At 56.5% G+C, this 22,911-nt stretch overlaps 1 protein-coding gene across 1 annotated transcript in view; it reads right to left on the bottom strand.

Moving 5' to 3' along the window:
* Positions 1-691: 691 nt before the first annotated feature.
* Positions 692-22,911, bottom strand: part of LOC144611762 (EH domain-containing protein 2-like) — a 23,584-nt gene continuing 1,364 nt past the window's right edge. Inside the window, 6 exon segments of the mRNA XM_078431010.1 lie at positions 692-2,707; positions 2,710-3,034; positions 3,479-3,549; positions 3,552-3,642; positions 9,031-9,443; positions 17,643-17,740. Coding sequence (XP_078287136.1) covers positions 2,499-2,707; positions 2,710-3,034; positions 3,479-3,549; positions 3,552-3,642; positions 9,031-9,443; positions 17,643-17,740 — 1,207 coding nt within the window. The 3' untranslated portion in view covers positions 692-2,498.

Consider the following 22,911-nt stretch of genomic DNA (forward strand, 5'->3'; position numbering starts at 1 on the left):
TCAGCCTGTGAACAGTGAGGGAAATATAAACTGTTGCTTGGTGACAAGACAAAGCCGACTTCCCGCTACGTGAACTGCTTCACCACATCTTGCTGCTTCTCAACGAAGGTTCAGATTATTATTGTCACTTGTACCGAGCGAGGTACAGTGAAAAGCTTGCTTTGCATGCTATTCCATCAGATCATATATAATACACATAAATACAATCAGGTCAAACGCATGTGCAAGTGGTAGAACAAAGGGGAAGATACGGAATGTAGAATATAGTTCTCAGCATCGTCATTCTCCCTTTTACCATGGGTAACCCAGCGGTGTCCTACAGACGTGAGGGACCTAAATACAGGAAGGCAGAGAGAACGAGAGGGGAGGGAGCATGAGGGGAGAGGGAGGGGAGGGGGAGTGAGGGGAGGGGCAGGGAGGGGAGGGGGAGTGAGGCGAGGGGGAGTGAGGGGAGGGGGAGTGAGGGGAGGGGAGGGGGAGTGAGGGGAGGGGGAGTGAGGCAAGGGGGAGTGAGGCGAGGGGGAGTGAGGAGAGGGAGTGAGGGGAGGGGGAGTGAGGCAAGGGGGAAGTGAGGGGAGGGAGGGAGTGAGGCGAGGGGGAGTGAGGGAGTGAGGGAGGGGCAGTGAGGGGAGGGGGAGTGAGAGGAGGGAGTGAGGGGAGGGGGAGGGAGGGGAGGGGGAGTGAGGGAAGGGGGGAAGGAGGGGAGGGGAAGTGAGGGGAGGGGGAGTGAGGGGAGGGAGTGAGGCGAGGGGGAGTGAGGGGAGGGGCAGTGAGGGAGGGGGAGTAGGGGGAGTGAGGGGAGGGGAGGGGCAGTGAGGGGAGGGGGAGGGGAGGGCAGTGAGGGGAGGGGGAGGGGAGGGGGGGTGAGGGGAGGGGGAGTGAGAGCACTATCTGCATCAGCCACAGAGGGGATGTTTTACCAACTTGCACTTTGAATTTGAGGTGTGAAGGGGTCCTAGGGTCCTACATTAACCTCTGTGGTGAGGTCCAAACAGCTGGATTCCTGATTGTCTGACACAAAGCCAGATGTGTGACCTCTTAGTCCCCAGAGAGACAGACAAGCAGAAGAAAGACAGACATGAAATTAAGTTCAACTGCATGAAATTCCATAAAGTGTTTTTGTACACAGTAACATACAGGTATTCTGGCACTTTAAGGCTGGAAACTTGGTAAGAATATACTCTATCAAAGCAGTGGAGATAAGGTGCATGAAGGTACAGACCCATGGCTTCAGGGTGGAACTACAAGCGAGGGCCAAGCTACCGAGTCTTCAGCAAAGGAAGAAGAAGACAATACAAGCCTTGGCAGTGAACTTAATTATTAAACAGTTAATAAAAACAGAAAATGTTGGTGATACTCAGCAGGTCAGGCAGCATTTGTGGAGAGAGAAACAAGGGCAACATCTCAGGCTGATGGTCCTCCATCAGAGAGTTGTGACAGAATGTCTGCTCTGGCCAGCTGCTGTCATCGTTCACAACATTTTCCATTTCTATGTAGAAACCAGGAACTGCAGATACTGGTTACACACAAAGGGACAGAGTGCTGGAGTAACTCAGCGGGTCAGGCAGCATCGTTGGAGAACATGGATAGGTGACGTTTCACCGAAGGATCGTGATCTGACACATCACCTATCCATGTTCTCCACAGATGCTGCCTGACCCGCTGAGTTACTCCAGCACTCTGTGAAACGTCACCTATCCATGTTCTCCACAGATGCTGCCTGACCCGCTGAGATACTCCAGCACTCTGTGAAACGTCACCTATCCATGTTCTCCACAGATGCTGCCTGACCCGCTGAGTTACTCCGGCACTTTGTGCCTTTTCCATTTCCAGCGGTATTCTGGTCTTGCGTCAACATGTAATCATGGTCTGCTCCAAAAATAGATGAGGCAGTGGAGCCGAGACGAGGGGAGACAAGGGGAGGGGAGGAGAGATGAGATGAGGCGAGGGGAAGGGTGGGAAGGGGAGATGAAGCGAGGGGACATGAGGGGAGGGAAGGAAGGGAAGATGAGGGGAGGGGAGATGAGGATGGAAGGGGAGGTTAGGTGACCTCCCTCTGAGTGAGGATCACGGTTTATGATCCTGGTCTGGTGATGGACCGTCCAGTTACTGGTTCACTGAAGGCTAGGCTGGACAATACCTTGGTTTGGGAGCTGAGGCCTGATCTGTTCAAGGCCTTCAGAACGGCTCCTGAAGATTGGAATCATTTGGAAATTCATGGAAGACTATTGGTGCCAGAGATGGCAGGGGAAGCTTTGCTGAGCTGAGGTGGTCTTGGGAGGGTGGAGGTGGTGAAAGGCAGAGTTATCCCCTGCACCAGTCTCCAATCGACGGTTGGAGGGGTGGACGCCACGATCATGGGTCAGCACCAATCCAACATAAACTAGAGGGGTCATTTGCCAACCGCCAAGGCCCAGCCCTCTCCCCCCTCGCCCCCTTCCCCCGGGCAAGAGTCCGCGGCCCCCCATGGCACAGCAGAGCCGCGATTCCTCATGACATTACTCTGCCGATCCCACCTGCCTCCTCTTGGAGGGGGGCACCAGGTAACCCGGCAGCTCACTGGGTAGCCCATGGCCGTCCAACTTGACCTCGATGAGGTGGCTGGCCAGAGCAAACTCCTCGTCGTCCAGCATGCCATCCTTGTCCACGTCCGAGAGCTTCCAGATCTTCCCCAGGACGGAGTTGGGCAGCTTGGTGGTGATCATCAGTTCTTGGCCTTCACACCATTGATCTTGCCGTCAGTGGGCGACAGATTGTAGAAGATCTCATCGTACTTCGGCTTGTCCTTGGTGACAACCCACTCGTCATCCTCGCCAACCTCGTACGCTCCGTCACACATCCCCTCGATGAACGGCCCATTGGACGTTCCATCAAAGGCTCCGCCGTGCACCATCTGCTCCGGCATCTCCAGCTCCTCCTGCCGCACAAGGGGCATCAGCTTGGCGATCTCGTACGTCAACATGTCGTCCAGTGCCTCCAGCATCTTGGGCTTCAGGGCTGGGAACTTGGTGAAATCGTGGACCATAAGCTGCTCCTGGAAGGACACAGGTTGTCAGTCCTACACCGACCCCTCACCACACCACCAGTACACAGGGGACAGGGCTGTCCCAATACAGAAGCTCCAACATGAACCTGTCCCTGACAGTAAACAGCCTCTCCCACCTCACACCCACCCTCGCTTGTGGGTAACACAGTGGCACAGCGGGTATCAATCCATCACCCATCCTCACTAGTTCCACGTTCTCCCACTTTCCATCCACTCCCTGCACACTCGGGGCAATTTACAGAGGGCCAATTAACCTGCACGCCTTTGAGATGTGGGAGGAAACAGGAGCCCCAGAGAAAACCCACGCGGTCACAGGGAGAACATGCAAACTCCACACGGACAGCCCCCGAGGTCAGGATTGAACCTGGGTCATCGGCGCTGTGAGGCAGCAACTCTACCCCGCTGCACTGCCTGAGGCCGCTCTGCACTCACCTGCATTTTGTTGCAGTCTGGAAAGTCTCCGGGAGAGATGTGATGCTCCAATTGAATCTTGGCAAAGATCTGTCCAATTTTGAGATCAGGTGCTTCTTCTTGTTCTCCTTGCCAAACACCGAGGGCATTTCCTTCTTGAGGTAGCTCATGATGTAGGCGTGAACCTGGGGACAGGGAGACACAGGTGAGTCACAGAGTCATTGGTGGTCAATGGGTCTGAGAGAGGAGGGAGATTCGATCGTCGCGACCGAATGAACAACCGTGCCCCCAACAGCAGTAAAACCAAAGGTACCAGAGGAGCAAGATCAACCACTCCGTCTAAATTGCCTATACTGAAGTGTAGTACGCAAAGGAGCGTAATGTCTGACATTTTAGTAAGCAAACCCCGCCGCTCGCTCTGCCTCTCGCAGTGTAATCAGTGTTTGTGGGAACAGTGTGTGTGATGATACCATTAACATGCAGAATATATCTCATCTGTCAATTCACAGATTTTGGTTATTTTCCTTTTTAAATGTTTCTGCAAGTTTCTGCCGACTAAAATGGCGCGTGACACACTACGGTTTTTAGGGTCAAGTGGTCTATCTTGTTCCTCTAGTATCTTTGAGCAAAACCAAGGAGTTGACTGTTGACTTGAGAAGAGGGAAGTTGAGGATCCACAAAGCTGTCGTTATCGCCGGGTAGGTGGTGCAGAGTCGGGTAGGTGGTGCAGAGGCCGGGTAGGTGGTGCAGAGTCGTTATCGCCGGGTAGGTGGTGCAGAGTCAGCAACCACATCTCTCTAAGCATCTGCTCTGGACCCAGCACATTGATGCAGTCAATAAGAAAGCCCATCAAAGCCTCTACTTTCAGAGAACTTGGGGAGGCTTGGTGTGTCGACAAATACCCTCTCCACCCTCTACAGGTGTCCGGTGAAGGGCACACTGACCGCTTGCTTCACCGCCTGGGTCAGCAACTCAAACGCCCAGCAACAAAGGAGATTACAGAGAGTGGTGGACACTGCCCAGTCCATCACGGGTAGTGACCTCCCCACCATCGAAGGTCCATCACACATACTGACCTCCCCACCCCACACTGCCCAGTCCATCACGGGTACTGGACCCCCCCACCCCACACTGCCCAGTCCATCACGGGTACTGACCTCCCCACCCCACACTGCCCAGTCCGTCACGGGTACTGGACCCCCCCACCCCACACTGCCCGGTCCATCACACATACTGACCTCCCCACCCCACACTGCCCAGTCCATCACATGTACTGACCTCCCCAACATGAAGGTCCATCACGGGGTACTGACCTCCCCACCCCACACAGCCCGGTCCATCACACGTCCCAGTGGGTCAGGGATCTACAGGAGGTGCTGCCTCATAAAGGCCGCCAGCATTATCAGAGACTCACTCCCTCGGTTCTACAGCGTATACACACACTCAGGGGAAGTGTTAAGTTTAGCTTTCAGGTTTATTATTGTCACGTGTACAATGAAAACTTTTGTTTTGCACGCTACCCAATCTACTCAAGTAATACTATACATAAATACCATCAAAGTAAATTTACAAATAACCAACTTGCTTGCAGATGTTTGGGATGTGGGAGGAAACCGGAGCATCCGGAGGGAGGGTGCTGGGTGGGTGGGTGCTGGGAGGGAGAATGGGTCAGGGGAGAATTAGTTTGTGAATGGGACTGATGGAGTTGATCCAAGGGCTGGCAGAGACTTGATAGGCTGAGTGGCCTCCTATGTAATCGGGGAGATGCAAGCTCATGGTTACCATGTTACCTATCCAAGTTCTCCACAGATGCTGCCTGACCCGCTGAGTTACTCCAGCACTCTGTGAAACGTCACCTATCCATGTTCTCCACAGATGCTGCCTGACCCGCTGAGTTACTCCAGCACTCTGTGAAACGTCACCTATCCATGTTCTCCACAGATGCTGCCTGACCCGCTGAGTTACTCCAGCACTCTGTGTTTTCTGGCTCAGGACCGATCCTTATTTACAGCACTCTGCAGTGAAGCACTAACGAGAGTAGGCGATGGGTTAACACAGTCTCTCTCGAAGGGAAGTCTGAACTCGCCCTGGATGATGTCGCTGGCACCGATACAAGAGACCGCAGGGTCTGCAGTCGCTGCAGGTGGAACCCAGCGTCAACATTAAACCGCAACTGGCTGGTGTTTGCGGGCTGGGTAACGTTGCCATGGGGACTGGAGCATTTGGAAAGGGTTGAGTTATACAGAGCCTGGGTACAGCCTGACGTTGAATGGTCCACACAGCTCGCCCAGCGGAGGGGAAGAGTGTCGCGGGAGTCAACGCAGAGCTTAGCAGGACATTCCACAACCCAGCACGGCACTGCCCCAACGTCAGAGAAATAACAGGACAATGTGAGCAAGCACAGAACAGTGAAGATAGACACAGAGTGCTGGAGTAACTCAGTGGGTCAGGCAGCATCTGTGGAGAACATGGATAGGAAGCCAGAGGGAGGAATGTAACAATGCAGGAGGGGAGACAGGGGAGAGGGGGAGACAGGAGAGACGGGGAGAGGGGAGAGGGGGGAGACAGGGGAGAGGGGGAGACGGGGAGAGGGGGAGACGGGAGAGGGGAGGGGGAGACAGGGGAGAGGGGGAGACAGGGGGAGAGGGGGAGACAGGGGAGACAGGGGAGAGGGGGAGACAGGGGAGACAGGGGAGAGGGGGAGACAGGGGAGAGGGGGAGACAGGGGAGACAGGGGAGAGGGGGAGACGGGGGAGACAGGGGAGAGGGGGAGACAGGGGAGAGGGGGAGACAGGGGAGAGGGGGAGACAGGGGAGACAGGGGAGAGGGGGAGACGGGGGGAGACGGGGAGACGGGGAGAGGGGGAGACAGGGGGAGAGGGGAGAGGGGGAGACAGGGGAGGGGGGGAGACAGGGGAGAGGGGGAGACAGGGGAGAGGGGGGAGACAGGGGAGAGGGGGAGACAGGGGAGAGGGGGAGACAGGGGAGAGGGGGAGACAGGGGAGAGGGGGAGACAGGGGAGAGGGGGGAGACAGGGGAGGGTATCGGCACAAAGTCAAGAAGGAAGGTATTGTACTGTGAGACATCACTGAGGATGGAAATCTTTTGTTGCTAAACAGAAACTGGACGAAGCCCACACTCGATACAGATTAATCCATCAACGTGCTGGCAAGGAAGATCTTAAATACCTAACCTGACAAATAATTTATGATTACATTATAACCTTTAAAGGTTGGAGAGCGTGAGGAAACAGTTTATTTATTTTACAAATAAACTTCTCCCGTTTCCATGTCATGTTACGTCTGAGGCTTGAGGTGGTGCAGCGGGTAGAGCTGCTGCCTCACGGCACCAGAGACCCGGGTTCAATCCTGACTATGGATGCTGTCTGTACGGAGTTTGCACGTTCTCCCTGTGACGGCGTGGGTTCCGCCGGTTTCCCGCTCCATGCTCCACACTGTGTGGGGGTTACACAGAGAGCCTGGCCTGGATGCAGCCGACAGTGACACATACAGACAGAGGAGGATTTGTTTATCCTGGTATCGTTGGATATAGACGTTGTGGGCTGATGTGCTCCATCGTTGTGCGTAACCATAGCAGGGCTGACACCGAGTCCCAAGGAACACAGGAACGCTAGATTTGCCCGGTATTTCTGAGCGCCTCATCAGTGGATGTGGAAAGTAACATTGGGCCTGCAGTGACTGAGTTTCCTGCACCAGCTAATGCTTTAACCAGCCACACCCAGCCCCTGATTCTCACAGGATGCAAGCGCGGAGGAAGAAAGGGCACGAATGTTCAGTGATGTGTGTGTGCGGTCGGTCGGTAGCACAGAGTAGTCCCGTCCCCCTGTCCTGTCCCGTCCCGTCCCGCCTGCCCTGAGACCACGAGCTATGAATAGAACAGAGGGTGGGGGACCCTGTCCCAGTCCGACAAACACTCCTGGAAATGATTCTCCCAGCTGCTGTGCACACACGACAGTTAACACAAACTCTGCCGTACAGGAACAGGCCCTTCGGCCCACAATGTCTGTGCTGAACACGATCCCAGGTTCACCTCATCTCCTCTGCCTGCACGATACACTGGGGTGGGTCAGGCATCTACACTGATACTGAGGTGGGTCAGACATCTACACTGATACTGTGTGGGTCAGGTATCTACACTGATACTGGGGTGGGTCAGACATGGAAAACACCAAGAAGTGCCAAATTTCAACCCTGATTCCCTGACACCATTGATAGCAAAGTCAAGTGAAATAAGCAGGAGTGGTATCTCTGCGGAGATCATCCCAGGAGCTTGGAATGGCACTGTGACAGATACAGAGACAGATCCTAATGCTCAACACAAATAAACATATCCTTATCAGGACCGAGATATGTTAGTGTTGGCTCCTGGAGAATCCTGGCTACAGATCGTTCTGTTCACAGCCCGTGGTAAAGATAAACACACAGGCCATGAAAGGGTCAGTAATGTGTAGATCACTTCATTGTGTGAACAGGACAATATGGTCCCTGTAATAACAAGCAACTGCAGATGCTGGCGTGTACCAAAGAAAGTACCAAAATGCTGGAGTAACTCTGGTGTGTGTCAGTGTGAGTGTGTCAGGGTGTGTGTGTGTGTCAGGGTGTATGTCAAGGCATGTGTGTGTCAGGGTGACTGTGTAGTTGTGTGAGGATGAGTGTGCCAGTGTGTCAGGGTGTGTGTGTATCAGGGTAGGTGTGAGAGTGTGTGTCTGTGAGTGTGTCAGGGTGAGTGTCAGCGTGAGTGTGCCAGGGTGAGTGTGCTAGGGTGAGTGTGCTAGGGTGAGTGTGTCGGAGTGAGTGTGTCAGTGTGAGCGTATCAGGGTGAGTGTGAGGAAGTGTGTATCAGGGTGAGTGTGTCCGGGTGTGTGTGTGTCAGGGTGAGTGTGAAGGTGTGTGTCAGGGTGTGTCACGGCCAATAACACTTGGTAAACTCTTCCCGGGGACTTGGGGGCCCCGTTGTTCGGGGTCACGGGGACCAGCCGACATTGAATGGAAGGGAGGGGCGGGTGGGGGAGGGGAGGGGCAGGTGGGGGAGGGGAGGGTGGGGGGGTGGGGGAGGGTGGGTGGGGGGTGGGGGAGGGGCGGGTGGGGGAGGGGAGGGTGGGGGAGGGGCGGGTGGGGGAGGGGCGGGTGGGGGGTAGGGCGGGGGAGGGGCGGGTGGGGGAGGGGAGGGTGGGGGAGGGGCGGGTGGGGGAGGGGCAGGTGGGGGAGGGGTGGGCGCTGAGGGAATTAAATGACTTCAGAGCGGGAGGGGTGAGTGTTACACGTGGCAGAGGGAGACAGGGTGCATCTCTGCTGCACGGCTGGAGCGGTCTCAGGGGCCCCGACACACTCGCCCTGACACACTCGCCCCGACACACTCGCCCTGACACACTCACACGGCAGCCTGGGACAAAAGCCCACAACTCCCACGTGCCCACGTGCCCACGGAGATCGAGAGCAGGGGCCGACTCCAGGCAAGGCCTAACCCAAACCTCCAACTATCCCAAGCCTTGTCCCCCGCCCCCGGTCCCCCTCCCCCCGTCCCCCCCACCCTCCCCGTCCCCCTTCTACTCACCCTCACGAGCCTTGCTCTCTTCACCAGGTCGTTGAGCTTCCGCAGGGCAGCGTTCCTGGGCAGGTTCTGCAGATCCTGGAAGAGGTCCTGCTCCTCCAGCTCAAACAGCTTCCGGTTGCTGGAGATGAGCAGCGGCTCGGACCAGAAGGAGCCGATGTAGACGCGGAGAACCTCGGGAGTGTTGATGACCTTCCCCAGGGACCACATGAGGGCCCCATACACCCGCATCAGCTGCTGGGTGTCCACCTGGTCGGCCTTGTTCAGCACCACCCTGATCTTGTCCTCGTTGCCCTTCAGAGCCCGGATGGCCTCTGAGAACTCATCGGAGATCTCCAGCTTGTGGGCGTCGAACAGGAGGATGATGCGGTCTACTCGCTCGGCAAACCACTGCAGAACGGCCGGGAAGTCGTAGCCTGCAATGCAGAAGAGGTTCAGGCTCTTGTACCCTCTGCTACCAACCCCACCGCTCTAAACCATGGGAGGCACCGACAGGGTAGACAGTCACAACCTTCCCAGGGTGGAAATGTCAACGACAGGAGAGCTGAACTTTAATGTGAGAGGGGCAAACTCCAAAGCAGATGTGTGGAGCAGGTTGGTTTACACAGAGGGGGTGAGTGGGGGCCTGGAACCACAAGCCCAACGTTTAAGAAACATTCAGACAGGGGGCGTGGATAGGACAGGTTCAGGGGATAATGGCCAAACGCGGGCAGATGGGACTCGTGTAGCTAAGACATGTGGGTCAGTGTGTGTTCACTACATGTGGGTCAGAGTGTGTGGTGAGCTGATGGTGAGCTGATGGTAAGCTGGTGGTGAGCTGATGGTGAGCTGGTGGTGAGCTGATGGTGAGGTGGTGGTGGTGAGCTGGTGGTGAGCTGATGGTGAGCGTGGTGGTGGTGAGCTGGTGGTGAGGCTGATGGTGAGCTGGTGGTGAGCTCATCTCTCCCGCAGAGCGGTCCCTCACACGGCCCAGCACTTGACCCCCGACCCCACCCCACCCTCGACCCCCGGCCCTGACCCCACCCTTGACCATAAACAACAAAATAGTTCTGTAAAAAATAACAAACAAACATTAATAGTGCAGCAAAAAAACAATTAACAAAAAAACAAGTCCATGTAGTTCAGTTTAATTGTAGATTGTGGTGTTTAATGGCTCATGTGGAAACAAGGAACCAGCAGATGCGAGTTTACATCTAAAGACACAGAGTGCTGGAGTAACTCAGCGGGTCAGGCAGCATCTGTGGAGAACATGGATAGGTGACGTTTCACAGAGTGCTGGAGTAACTCAGCGGGTCAGGCAGCATCTGTGGAGGTTCTTCCCGAGTTGCCACATTGTCCCAGAATACACTTGACCAGTGACTCGACTGTAGCATCTCCTCTCGTGGCCCTGCTCCAATAATCACTGTTCATTTCCTGTAATGATTTAGTCTGAAGACAGCCAGCACTTCCTTTATTGTTGCAAGGATCTGCGTCAGGATATCACTGCGCCATTCCCTGGTCTCCAGCTTCCACCACCTTCCTCAGAGTAAACACACCCGAGAAGTATTCCCAGACGGCAGTGGTGCAGCGGGTGGAGCCGCTGCCTCACAGCGCCAGAGACCCGGGATCGATCCTGACCTAGGCTGCTGTCTGTACGGAGTTTGCACGTTCTCCCTGTGACAGAGTGGATTTTCTCCAGGTTCCTCCCCCATCCCAAAGACTTGCGGGTTTGTGGGTTAATTGTCCCTCTGTAATGCGACCTGTAAGTGCCCCGAGTGTGAGGGAGTGGAGTGGGATAATGTAGAACTAGTGTGAACGGGGGATCGATGGTCAGCACGGCCGGATTCAGTGCTGTATCTCCAAACTAAAATGGAGTTTTATCATGTCCATCTCCCACAGATCCGTGCGTACATGTACATCTCCCACAGATACCTACGTACACGTACATGTCCATCTCCCACAGATCCGTGCTTACATGTACATGTCCCACAGATCCGTGCGTACACGTACATGTCCATCTCCCACAGATCCGTGCTTACATGTACATGTCTATCTCCCACAGATCCGTGCGTACATGTCCATCTCCCACAGATCCGTACGTACATGTACATGTCCCACAGATCCATGCGTACACGTACATGTCCATCTCCCACAGATACCTACGTACATGTACATCTCCCACAGATCCGTACGTACATGTCCATCTCCCACAGATCCGTACGTACACGACTGCAGAAGGGGTTCTATTCTCACCCCAGTTTCTCATTGAATGTTTCATCAATCTTCTTCACCTCGCCTTCATGACCTTTAGATGGGATGGGTCACAAGCAGACAGATGGGAATGTGGACAGCAGGGCCATGCTGGGCCGAAGGGCCATGCTGGGCCGAAGGGCCAGTTCCTGAGCTGCCTGTCCTCTGTTTTAGGAGATGCCTGCAGACCATTGGCAGCAGGAGGAGGAAGGAGTAAATCTGTGCCTCGTAAAGTCCATGAGTTGGAAGCAGCGGAAGCCAGAAGTGTTTCACTCAGATGGTCATAAATCAGGTGAAGATTTATCTGTTGCCCCATCGCTGGTGGGGCAGGTTCCCATCTCTACTCCTCCCCCCTCACCAGCCTCCTCTACACACCCTCTCCAATGCACCTTTCATGCTGCTGGCCACCAGGCCAACGTGCTTTACAATGAAGTACGTTGTAATGAATTTACAATGAAAGCTGCCAACACACCACAGCTGAACGTCCTATCTGGCTGAGCGTGGCCCACACCCTCCATTCTCTGCACAACTGTCCAAGTTGCCCTCGTTCCCAACTGCGGCATTAGAGGGGGAATGCCCCCCTGATGAGGAAGGGTCCGGGTCAGAGGCTCTGGTCTCCGGGGGACCATTGAGGCAGATCCTCACTCATTTCCCCCCCCCTCCCCCCCCCAGTGAGATGCCTCTCCTCCCCCCCCCCCCCGCCAGCAAGATGCCTCTCCTCATTCCCCCCCACCCCACCCCCCCCCCCCGGGAGATGCCACTCCTCATTCCCCCCCCTCCCCCCCCAGGGAGATGCCTCTCTTCATTCCCCCCCCCCTCCACAGTGAGATGCCTCTCCTCATTCCCCCCCCCTCCACAGTGAGATGCCTCTCCTCCCCCCACCCAGGGAGATGCCTCTCCTCCCCCCCCCCTCCACAGTGAGATGCCTCTCCTCATTCCCCCTCCTCCACAGTGAGATGCCTCTCCTCCCCCCACCCAGGGAGATGCCTCTCCTCCCCCCCCCTCCACAGTGAGATGCCTCTCCTCATTCCCCCTCCTCCACAGTGAGATGCCTCTCCTCCCCCCACCCAGGGAGATGCCTCTCCTCCCCCCCCCCTCCACAGTGAGATGCCTCTCCTCATTCCCCCTCCTCCACAGTGAGATGCCTCTCCTCCCCCACCCAGGGAGATGCCTCTCCTCCCCCCCCCCCCCCTCCACAGTGAGATGCCTCTCCTCATTCCTCCCCCCCTCCTCCACTGCCGACGAGATGCCTCCCCTGTCTCCACTCAGGCGTGTTGAGCTTTGCCTTCACAAGACACACAGCCTCATGCCGTGAATTCCTGCCGCAAGTCTGGGCCAGTAAGGGGGCACGGCTGTGACTGTAGAGATCATAGATCTGGTCTCTGGATCGAGACGGGACCTGGAACGAGCAGCATTATTCACTCCCTGAACACTGAGCGACAGACGAGGTTAAACACAGCCAGGCAGAGCAGCAACAACACAAACACCAGCCTAGACCTGCGCTGCGATCCAACAAAGGCTTTTCCGTTGTTTATCTTGTGCACAGGATGCCCTGAACAAAGACCAAGCTGGTGCTGTAACACCAAACTCAACACAGACTCAGGGCCCTGCCCTACTCGACAACGACCCACTCAGTGTCTCTGGCAGAACCACCCTCCCCCTTTCACACAGCGGGGTTCACACTCATGTGGCCCAGTACAATACGTTAGTGGGACCGTGCACTGTACAGTGGGGTCGTGCACTGTACAGTGGGGTCGTGCACTGTACAGTGGGGTCGTGCACTGTATAGTGGGGTCGTGCACTGTACAGTGGAGCGGTGCACGGTACGACGGGTTATGCACTGTACAGTGGGGTCATGCACTGTACAGTGGGTTCATGCACTGTACAGTGGGGTCATGCACTGTATAGTGGGGTCACGCACTGTACAGTGGAGCATTGCACTGTATAGTGGGGTCATGCACTGTATAGTGGGGTCATGCACTGTATAGTGGGGTCATGCACTGTATAGTGGGGGTCACGCACTGTACAGTGGAGCATTGCACTGTATAGTGGGGTCATGCACTGTATAGTGGGGTCATGCACTGTACAGTTTTTAATTTTTTTTATTATTACAAATACTTTATTCCAAAAACAAGACAAACATACAAAGTGGTAATGTGATCAAATCAAAAGCCGCCTGTATCGGCAGTGTACAAAACACAACAAATATCAAATTAAAATCCCGCCAACTTTGTCAAGAATACATTCGACCTCCCGCGGTGACCAGCGGTCACGGAAGGCCCCCCAGAGTCCCCGTGGATACCGCGTGTGCGTGATCCCTCTCCAGGGGCACGCGGGCACGGACGTAACCCCGGAACAGGGGCGGGCACCCAACCTCTGTGTGGCCGTCGACTACCCGCTGCCTGGACCCACGAGTGGCCATCTTGGCCAGGCCCAGGAGCAGACCGATAGAGATACCCTCCCCCCTCTGTACCGGGTGCCCAGAAATCAGGAGCGTGGGCCTAAAATGGAGCCAAAACTTGAGGAGCAGCCCCTTCAGATACTGGAACAGGGGCTGTAACCTCACGCACTCTGTATACAAACGGTACACGGTCTCCTCCTCACCGCAGAAGTGACAGGCGGCAGACGAGACCGTGAACCGGCTCAAGTACCTGTTACAGGCTATAGCCTTATGCAACACTCTCCACCCCAGGTCCCCCGATGTAAAGGGGGATGACCACCTTATAGAGAGACCTCCACTGGGGACCGCTCCCACCGTCAGGTGGTAACATGGACCGCCAGGGCGTGTCCGGGCGGAAGATGATGGTGAGGAAGTGGAGAGTGTGCAGGAGCAGCCTGTACAAGACGCACCTCTCCGCATCACGGAGCGGCACGCTGGCCATCTGGGAAAGGCGGCTCATGTTGCGTGGGGCCGGCTCTCGGGAATGGACCCCGTGTGGAGTGGAGCCGTGGAGTGGGGCCTTGCACAGTACAGTGGGGCCGTGCACTGTACAGTGGGGTCGTGCACTGTACAGTGGGGCCATGCACTGTACGGTGGGGCCATGCACTGTACAGTGGGGCCGTGCATGTACGGTGGGGCCGTGCACTGTACAGTGGGGCCATGCACTGTATGGTGGTGCCTTGCACTGTACGGTGGGGCTGTGCACTGTACAGTGGGGCCTTGCACTGTACGGTGGGCCTTGCACTGTACAGTGGGGCCATGCACTGTACGGTGGGGCTGTGCACTGTACGGTGGGGCTGTGCACTGTACGGTGGGGCCGTGCATGTACGGTGGGGGGCGTGCACTGTACAGTGGGGCCATGCACTGTACGGTGGGGCCTTGCACTGTACAGTGGGGCTGTGCACTGTACGGTGGGGCTGTGCACTGTACAGTGGGGCCTTGCACTGTACAGTGGGGCTGTGCACTCTACAGTGGGGCCTTGCACTGTACAGTGGGGCCATGCATGTACAGTGGGGCCGTGCACTGTACAGTGGGGCTGTGCACTGTACGGTGGGGCCGTGCACTGTAAGGTGGGGCTGTGCATGTACAGTGGGGCTGTGCACTCTACAGTGGGGCCTTGCACTGTACAGTGGGGCCATGCACTGTACAGTGGGGCCATGCACTGTACAGTGGAGCCTTGCACTGTACGGTGGGGCCGTGCATGTACAGTGGGGCCGTGCACTCTACAGTGGGGCCTTGCACTGTACAGTGGGGCCATGCAATGTACGGTGGGGCTGTTGCACTGTACAGTGGGGCCATGCACTGTACAGTGGGGCCGTGCACTGTAGGGTGAGGTCGTGCACTGTACAGTGGGGCCGTGCACTGTACAGTGGGGCCATGCACTGTACAGTGGGGCCGTGCACTGTAGGGTGAGGCCGTGCACTGTACAGTGGGGCCGTGCACTGTACAGTGGGGCCGTGCACTGTACGGTGGGGCCGTGCACTGTACAGTGGGGCCGTGCACTGTACAGTGGGGCCGTGCACTGTACAGTGGGGCTGTGCACTGTAGGGTGAGGCCGTGCACTGTACAGTGGGGCAGTGCACTGTACAGTGGGGCCGTGCACTGTACAGTGGGGCCGTGCACTGTACAGTGGGGCTGTGCCCTGTACAGTGGGGCCGTGCACTGTAGGGTGAGGCCGTGCACTGTAGGGTGAGGCCTGCACTGTACAGTGGGGCTGTGCACTGTACAGCGAGAGATTATACTCACATTGTGACATTGCACTGTATAGTAACATTTGCACAATAGAGATTCGCGGTGTGTAAATGCAGTGTGCAAACGCACTGTGTAAATGCGCTGTGTAAACGCATGTTGGTAAATTCAGCAGCCCAGGGAAGTGGGCAATTGAAGGAACAAGATAGGCCGTGTCTCTAGGGTTTAGAGGAACGAGTGGCGACGACAGTGAAACCCACAGCAATCGTCCCGGGTTTGGCAGGGCAGGGGGTGCATGCTCTGACAGGGGCCCCACTGATGGGGGCCGCAATCCGACAGGGGGGGCACTCTGACAGGGGCCGCACTGATGGGGGGGGGAGGGGAGGGGGCACTCTGACAGGGGGTCCATGCTCTGACAGGGGCCGCACTGACGGGGGGGGAGAGGCACTCTGACAGGGGTCGCACTGATGGGGGGGGAGGGGGCACTCTGACAGGGGCCCGCACTGACGGGGGGGGGAGGGGGGCACTCTGACAGGGGCCGCACTGATGGGGGGGGGGAGGGGGCACTCTGACAGGGGCCTCACTGATGGGGGGGGGGAGGGGGCACTCTGACAGGGGCCGCACTGATGGGGGGGGAGGGCACTCTGACAGGGGGGGGCACTCTGACAGGGGGGGCACTCTGACAGGGGGTCCATGCTCTGACAGGGGCCGCACTGATGGGGGGGGAGGGGAAGGGGGCAATCTGACTGAGGCATCCAGAAACAGACACCATCTCAGAATGAGCGTGAGATGTTTGTACTTAGGGGGTCATGAAGTAGCCACGGATATCGAACAGTTTTAAGAGAATGGCGGGATGTGGGGAAAGTGGTGACAAGTGAACCTGCTGAACGTGGGCAGGTTACAGGGAGGAGGAGGAGGATGGGGTAGAGAGACTGACAGGGCAGACTTGATGGGGCCGAATGGCCTAATTCTGCTCCTATGTCATGAACAAAGGGCCGATTGGCCTCTTCCTGCTCCTAACGTCTATGTTCTTGTGAAAAGAGTTCCTGATTAATCAATAGTGGATCTGTTCCACTACTTGCATGAATATTTTTATTTTCGATGCGCTTGTGATTCTGTTTATGAGATTAACTGCCTTCCTGAGCCAGAAGATGCATCACAAGATCAGCTGCCTGCAAGAAAACATCTCTCCAGAATACTCCCTTTGTGGATCTGAGAGATGGAGGGTGGTGGGTGGGTGTGTGAAACCAACTGCACAGGAGGTAGATGATGAGGCAGGGACTATCACACCATTTAGAAACATAGAAAATAGGTGGAGGGGTGGGCGGGGGTCCCAGCTTGTCCTTACCTCTGCGCACCCGCTGTGAGCGGGGGGGCAGCCTGGGGGGTAGTGGGGTAGGCGGGGGGGGTAACGGGGTGGGGTGGGTGGGGTCCCAGCTTGTCCTTACCTCTGCGCACCCGCTGTGGGCGGGGGGCAGCCTGGGGGGTAGTGGGGTGGGGTGGGGGGGTAGGCGGGGGGGGGTAGCGGGGTGGGGTGGGTGGGCGGGGGGGGGTAGCGGGGTGGGGGGGGGGGGGGTGGGGTGGGCGGGGGGTGGGGTGGGCGGTGGGGGGTAGGCGGGGGGGGGTAGCGGGGTGGGGGTGGGTGGGCGGGGGGGGGGGGTAGGGCGGTGGGGGGGGTGGGTAGGGTGGGCGGGGGGGTGGGAGGTGGGCGGGGGGGTGGGCGGGGTGGGGTGTGGGCGGGGGTGGGTGGTGTGGGCGGGGGGTGGGTGGGCGGTGGGGGGTGGCGGGGGGTAGCGGGGTGGGGTGGGTGGGGTGGGGTGGGCTGGGGGGTGGGTGGGGTGGGTGTGGGCGGGGGGTGGGGGTGGGCGGTGGGGGGGTGGGTGGGGTGGGGCGTGGGGGTGGGCGGGGGGTGGGGTGGGTGTGGGCGGGGTGGGCGGTGGGGGGTGGGGTGGGTGTGGGCGGGGGGTGGGGTGGGCGGTGGGGGGTAGGCGGGGGGGGGTAGCGGGGTGGGGTGGGGTGGGCGGGGGGGTAGCGGGGTGGGGGGGTGGGGTGGGGTGGGCGGGGGGGTGGGCGGGGGGGTGGGGTGGGCGGGGGGGTGGGCGGGGGGGTGGGGTGGGTGTGGGCGGGGGGTGGGGTGGGCGGTGGGGGGGTGGGGCGGGGGGGGGGTAGCGGGGTGGGGTGGGTGGGGTGGGGTGGGCGGGGGGGGGTGGGTGGGGGGCGGGGGGTGGGGTGGGCGGGGGTCCCAGGTTGTCCTTACCTCTGCTCACCCGCTGTTTGGCTCCAGACAGGATCCCTGGCGTGTCGATGATGCTGATGCTCTCCAGTACCTGATTGGGCAGCTGGGCGCAGGTCAACCTGTGTGACACAGGTTACAGATCAACACAAACAGCCGCGGCGCGGCGGGTAGGACCGCTGCCTCTCCACACCAGAGCCCCGGGTTCAATCCTGACCTCTGCTGCTGTCTGTGTGGAGTTTGCACGTTCTCCCTGTAACCGTGGGTTTCCTCCGGGTGCTCCGGTTTCCTCCCACAACCCAAAGGCGTGCGGGTTTGTGGGTTAATCGCCCCTAGTGTGCAGGGAGTGGATAGTGGGATAACACAGGACTACTGTGAATGGGTGGTCGGCATGGACTCGGTGGGCCGAAGGGCCTGATTCTGTGCTGTATCTCCAGACTAAACGGGGAAACTGGGGCATCTCACATCCCTGTGTGGTGGGGCGGAGGTCAGACCCACAACTGGAGCAATGATGAATATCTGGAGCTTAAACCAATACGAGCAGTACCATCCCAGTATTACTGGCAGTCCCGCACCGGCTCACCAGGGTGCCCCTGGAGCTGGAGAGGATGGGACGGGCGACAGGCGACGGGGGGTTCGGGGAAGGGAACTCCCTATCCGGGTACAGGATCTCAGGGCACGGGGGAGTCAAGGAACTCAAGAGGCTGGGGGTTGGAAGTGTGGGGTCACAGAGGCCGGGGGGGGGGGGGGGGAGAGAGATCAGCTTCAGGGGCAGGATTGGAGGTATGTATGGGGTTAAAGAGGCAGGGGGGTTCGCAGGTGTAAGTGTGGGGTCACAGAGGCCGGGGGGCCGGGTGAGCGATCAGCTTCAGGGGGAGAAGGTTGGGATCTGGGAGCAGGTCATGGAGTCTGGGGTTATTGTGGTGAGGGATCGACACAGGGAACTGCAGATGGAGGTTTACAAAAATGACACAAAGTGCTGGAGTAACTCAGCGGGTCAGGCAGCATCTGTGGAGAACATGGATAGGTGACGTTTTGGGTCGAGACCCTTCTTCAGAATCCCTGCCCTCTGACCCATCTCTGTGTGGTTTGGCTGGGGCTGGTCAGTACATCGACATCATGGGCTGAGAAATGCCTGAAGGATGGGAGAGGCGCTATAGCAATGTAGCTTCTGTAGATCGGTCAGCTCCAGCCCACTGAGCGGGTTCCCAGGAGCGCGTGTCTGACGTGTCACTCAGAGCCCCCCGTCCCGGCTGGTTCTGACCCACAACCGGTCCCCGTGAAACCCGACAATGCTAGAACTTTCCTCAGCTCGTTCCCACAGCCACCAACTGAGCCTCAGCAAACTCCCACCGCAAAGCTTGCCAGAACATTCTTGGCATAGCAGAGGCTGTAAATGTTATGATATCAAACTCATTCTACATTCTCGACTAATAAGGCAATCTCCTTCCCCAGTGAGGCCCTGATACATTTCCTGGATACCACCTCCTTCAGCATTCCTGATTTTTCTCACAACAGCAGGTCAACAAAGCCCTCAGAAGCTCTCACCAAACGCCGACAGTTCATTTTGTTTAAAACGTCTTCTCTGTGGTGTGGGTGGGATTGCACCTTGCAGGGGGGTATCTGAGCTCACAGGACACGGCAACACTGGCTCCTTGATCATTGGCTTCAAGTGAGTGGGGCCGGGGGCTTGCAGCACCAGTCAGCATTGGGAAATTGGCCAGAGGGTCATTCTACGCATGTCCTTTACTGAGGTGGCATCGAGAATCAGGTTGGGGTGTTTGTAAACCGTGTTCTTGCAATCTCCCAGTGAACCCAAAGGTCCATGGCCAAGGAAGGACCTTTAGAAAAAAAGCCCAACAGAGTGCCGGAGTAACTCAGCGGGTCGGGCAGCATCTGTGGGAGAACATGGATAGGTGACGTTTCACAGAGTGCTGGAGTAACTCAGCGGGTCGGGCAGCATCTCTGGAGAACATGGATAGGTGATGTTTAGGTTCTGAAGAAGGGTCCCAAAACGTCACCTATCCGTTCTCCAGAGATGCTGCCTGCCACCGAGTTACTCCAGCACATTGTGTCTTTTTTTTGTAAAACCAGCATCTGCAGTTCCTTGTTTCTACGAAGGACGTTTAGAATTGCGGTCACTTCTCGAACCATCCCTCGGGGTCAAGGGTGACTCCAGTTCAGAAGGTTCTGGGGTGTCCAATGAGGCCAATGTGTCTCCCATGGGTGGTCGGGGCATGGAACACACTGCCAGGTGGGGTGGGGGCATGGAACGTCTCTCATGGGTGGTGAGGGCCTGGAGCGTGTCTCCCATGGGTGGTGGGGGCATGGAACATGTCTCCCATGGGTGGTGGGGCCTGGAGCGTGTCTCCCATGGGTGGGGGTGGGGCCTGGAACGTGTCTCCCATGGGTGGGGTGGGACCTGGAACGTGTCTCCCATGGGTGGGGTGGGGCCTGGAGCGTGTCTCCCATGGGTGGTGGGGGCATGGAACGCACTGCCAGGTGGGGTGGGGGCATGGAATGTGTCTCCCATGGGTGGGGTGGGGCCTGGAGCGTGTCTCCCATGGGTGGGGTGGGGCCTGGAGCGTGTCTCCCATGGGTGGGGTGGGGCCTGGAGCGTGTCTCCCAGGGGTGGGGTGGGGGCCTGGAGCGTGTCTCCCAGGGGTGGGGGCCTGGAGCGTCGCAGTCCCATTTCCCACCCTTCAATCTTTAGCTGGAATGGGAACCTTTCATTTCCCCCCGTGACATCACTCAGCCTGAGTTAATTGTCTTTATTCCCCAAACTATTTAATTACCTGCTGAGATTGTTGCTTCCACGGAGCAGAGGGGTGTGAGATTCAGCAGATGTGTTCAGAATGTGGAATGGTTTGAGTAGCGACACTGGGGAAAGCAGAATCACCAGTGGACAGAGGGCACGCAGCGAGGTGAATGATCCAGGACCAGTTCTGAGCTTATCTGAAGCCGCTGGGAGGCACTGAGGTCACCGTTGAAGGTTTCAACAGGAACTACCGCAGAGCGTAGAACAGCACAGCAAAGGAACAGGCCCTTCGGCCCACAATGTCCGTGCCGAACACAATGCCAAATTAAACCGATCTCCTCTGCCTGCATGTGATCCATATCAAAGGTTTTATTTATTGTCACATGTACAGTGATATGCGAATGACCATGTCCCTCCATTCCCTGCATATCCATGTGCCTAACTAAATGCCTCTTAAACGCCACTATGGTATCTGCCTCAACCACCACCCCTGGCAGCGCGTTCCAGGCCCCCACCCCCCTCTGTGTAAAACACTTGCCCCCCACATCTCCTTTACACTTTGCCTTTCTCATTTTAAAGCTGTGCGCTCTAGTCTTTGACATTTCCACCCTGGGGACAAAGGTTCTGACTGTCTACCCCATCTACGCTTCTCAAATTGTATCTACTTTGATCACGTGTCTCCTCAATGTGTGACACTCCAGAGAAAACAAACCAAGTCTGCCAACCTCTTGTGGCTAATATCTTCTAATCCAGGCAGCATCCAGGTAAACTCTCTCCAAAGCCTCCACTTCCACCCTGGAATGGGCTGACCAGAACTGCACACAATACTAAACAGGGTTTGCAAAGCTGCAAGACCACATCTTGACTTTTACGTTCAATGCTCCAACCAATGAAGGCAAGTGTACCTTATGCCTCCTTCACCACTCTACCTCCTACTGTTGGCACTTTATGGTCATGGCCCCCAAAACCCTTCTCTGCATCAACACTAAAGAGTCGTGTCATAAATTGTAGAAACAAGGAACTGCTGATGCTGGTTTTCAAAAAAAAAAAAGCTGGAGTAACTCAGCGGGTCAGGCAGCATCTGTGGAGAACAGGGATAGGTGACGTTTCACAGAGTGCTGGAGTAACTCAGCGGGTCAGGCAGCATCTGTGGAGAACAGGGATAGGTGATGTTTCACAGAGTGCTGGAGTAACTCAGCGGGTCAGGCAGCATCTGTGGAGAACATGGATAGGTGACGTTTTGGGTCGAGACCTTTCTTCAGACCCATTGACTGTCATTAATTGTCTACTTTTCCCTTTACATTCGACCTCCCAAAGTGGAACACCTGGCACTTGCTCAGATTAAACCCCATCTACGGTTTCTCTCACACATGTGCAATGAATATATAACCCGCCTTCCTCACTGTCTGGAAATCGAACAATCTTTATGTTCTCTGCAAACTCACTAACCAACCTATCTACATTTTCTTCTAAGTCATTTCTAATGTGTACAGAGGTCCCAGCATGTGGAGTGCCACTGGTCACAGACCTCCAGTCTGAGTAACACAGTCCTCTGTCGTCTAATTGGAAATTGGATAAATATTTGAAATGGAAAAAAATGCAGCAAGGAAAGAAAGGGGAAGAGCTTAATTATTGGCTGCTTCAGAGCGATGATTGGCCCCTCGAGCTGAGGAATTCAATAATTCTCTTCTATAAATGGTTGACTAAACCGAGTTTTAGTGTTTTGTACTCTGGCAACGCTGGCTGTCTTTAATCAGTCTTGTAAAGGGGTGGGGAATAGAAACTGGCTGAGGAATGTACTTATCTTCACACAGTGGGTCTGGACATTGTGTGGGCAGCTGTATGACCAAGTAAAGAACCAAAACAGAGCAAACCTTACAGATGACCACAGGACATAGGAGCAGAATGAGGCCATTCAGCCCATTGAGTCTACTCTGCCATTCAATCATGCCTGATCTATTTCCCCCTAACAATCCCATTCTCCTGCCTTCTCCCCATAATCTTTGACATTCTTACTAATCAAGAACCTATCATTCTCCTGTTTAAAAATTAATCTGGCCATGAATTCCACAGATTCACCACCCTCTGGCTAAAGAGATTCCTCCACATCACCATTCTAAAGATATGTCCTTTTATTCTGAGGCTGCGCTCTCTGATTCTAGACTCTCCCATGGCTGGAAGCATTGTTTCCACGTCCACGCTCTGCAGGCCTTTCATTCATCCCCCCCTGATCCTTCTGCACTCTGCTGGGTTGGGTTGGACCGGACCAGAGCTCGGTTAGCAGAGTTAGCCAACACCACTACAGGTGATGCTGACCCACCACCTTGGGAAGACACATCCGACCAAGAACCACAACTACAATCCCTCCAACTGCAATCAGTCTGAAGAAGAGTTCCAACCCCAGACGTCACCTATCCATGTTCTCCACAGATGCTGCCTGACCCGCTGAGTTACTCCAGCACTCTGTGAAATGTCACCTATCCATGTTCTCCACAGATGCTGCCTGACCCACTGAGTTACTCCAGCATTCTGTGA

The sequence above is a fragment of the Rhinoraja longicauda genome, chromosome 41, assembly GCF_053455715.1.
Source record: "Rhinoraja longicauda isolate Sanriku21f chromosome 41, sRhiLon1.1, whole genome shotgun sequence".
Taxonomy (NCBI): domain Eukaryota; kingdom Metazoa; phylum Chordata; class Chondrichthyes; order Rajiformes; family Arhynchobatidae; genus Rhinoraja; species Rhinoraja longicauda.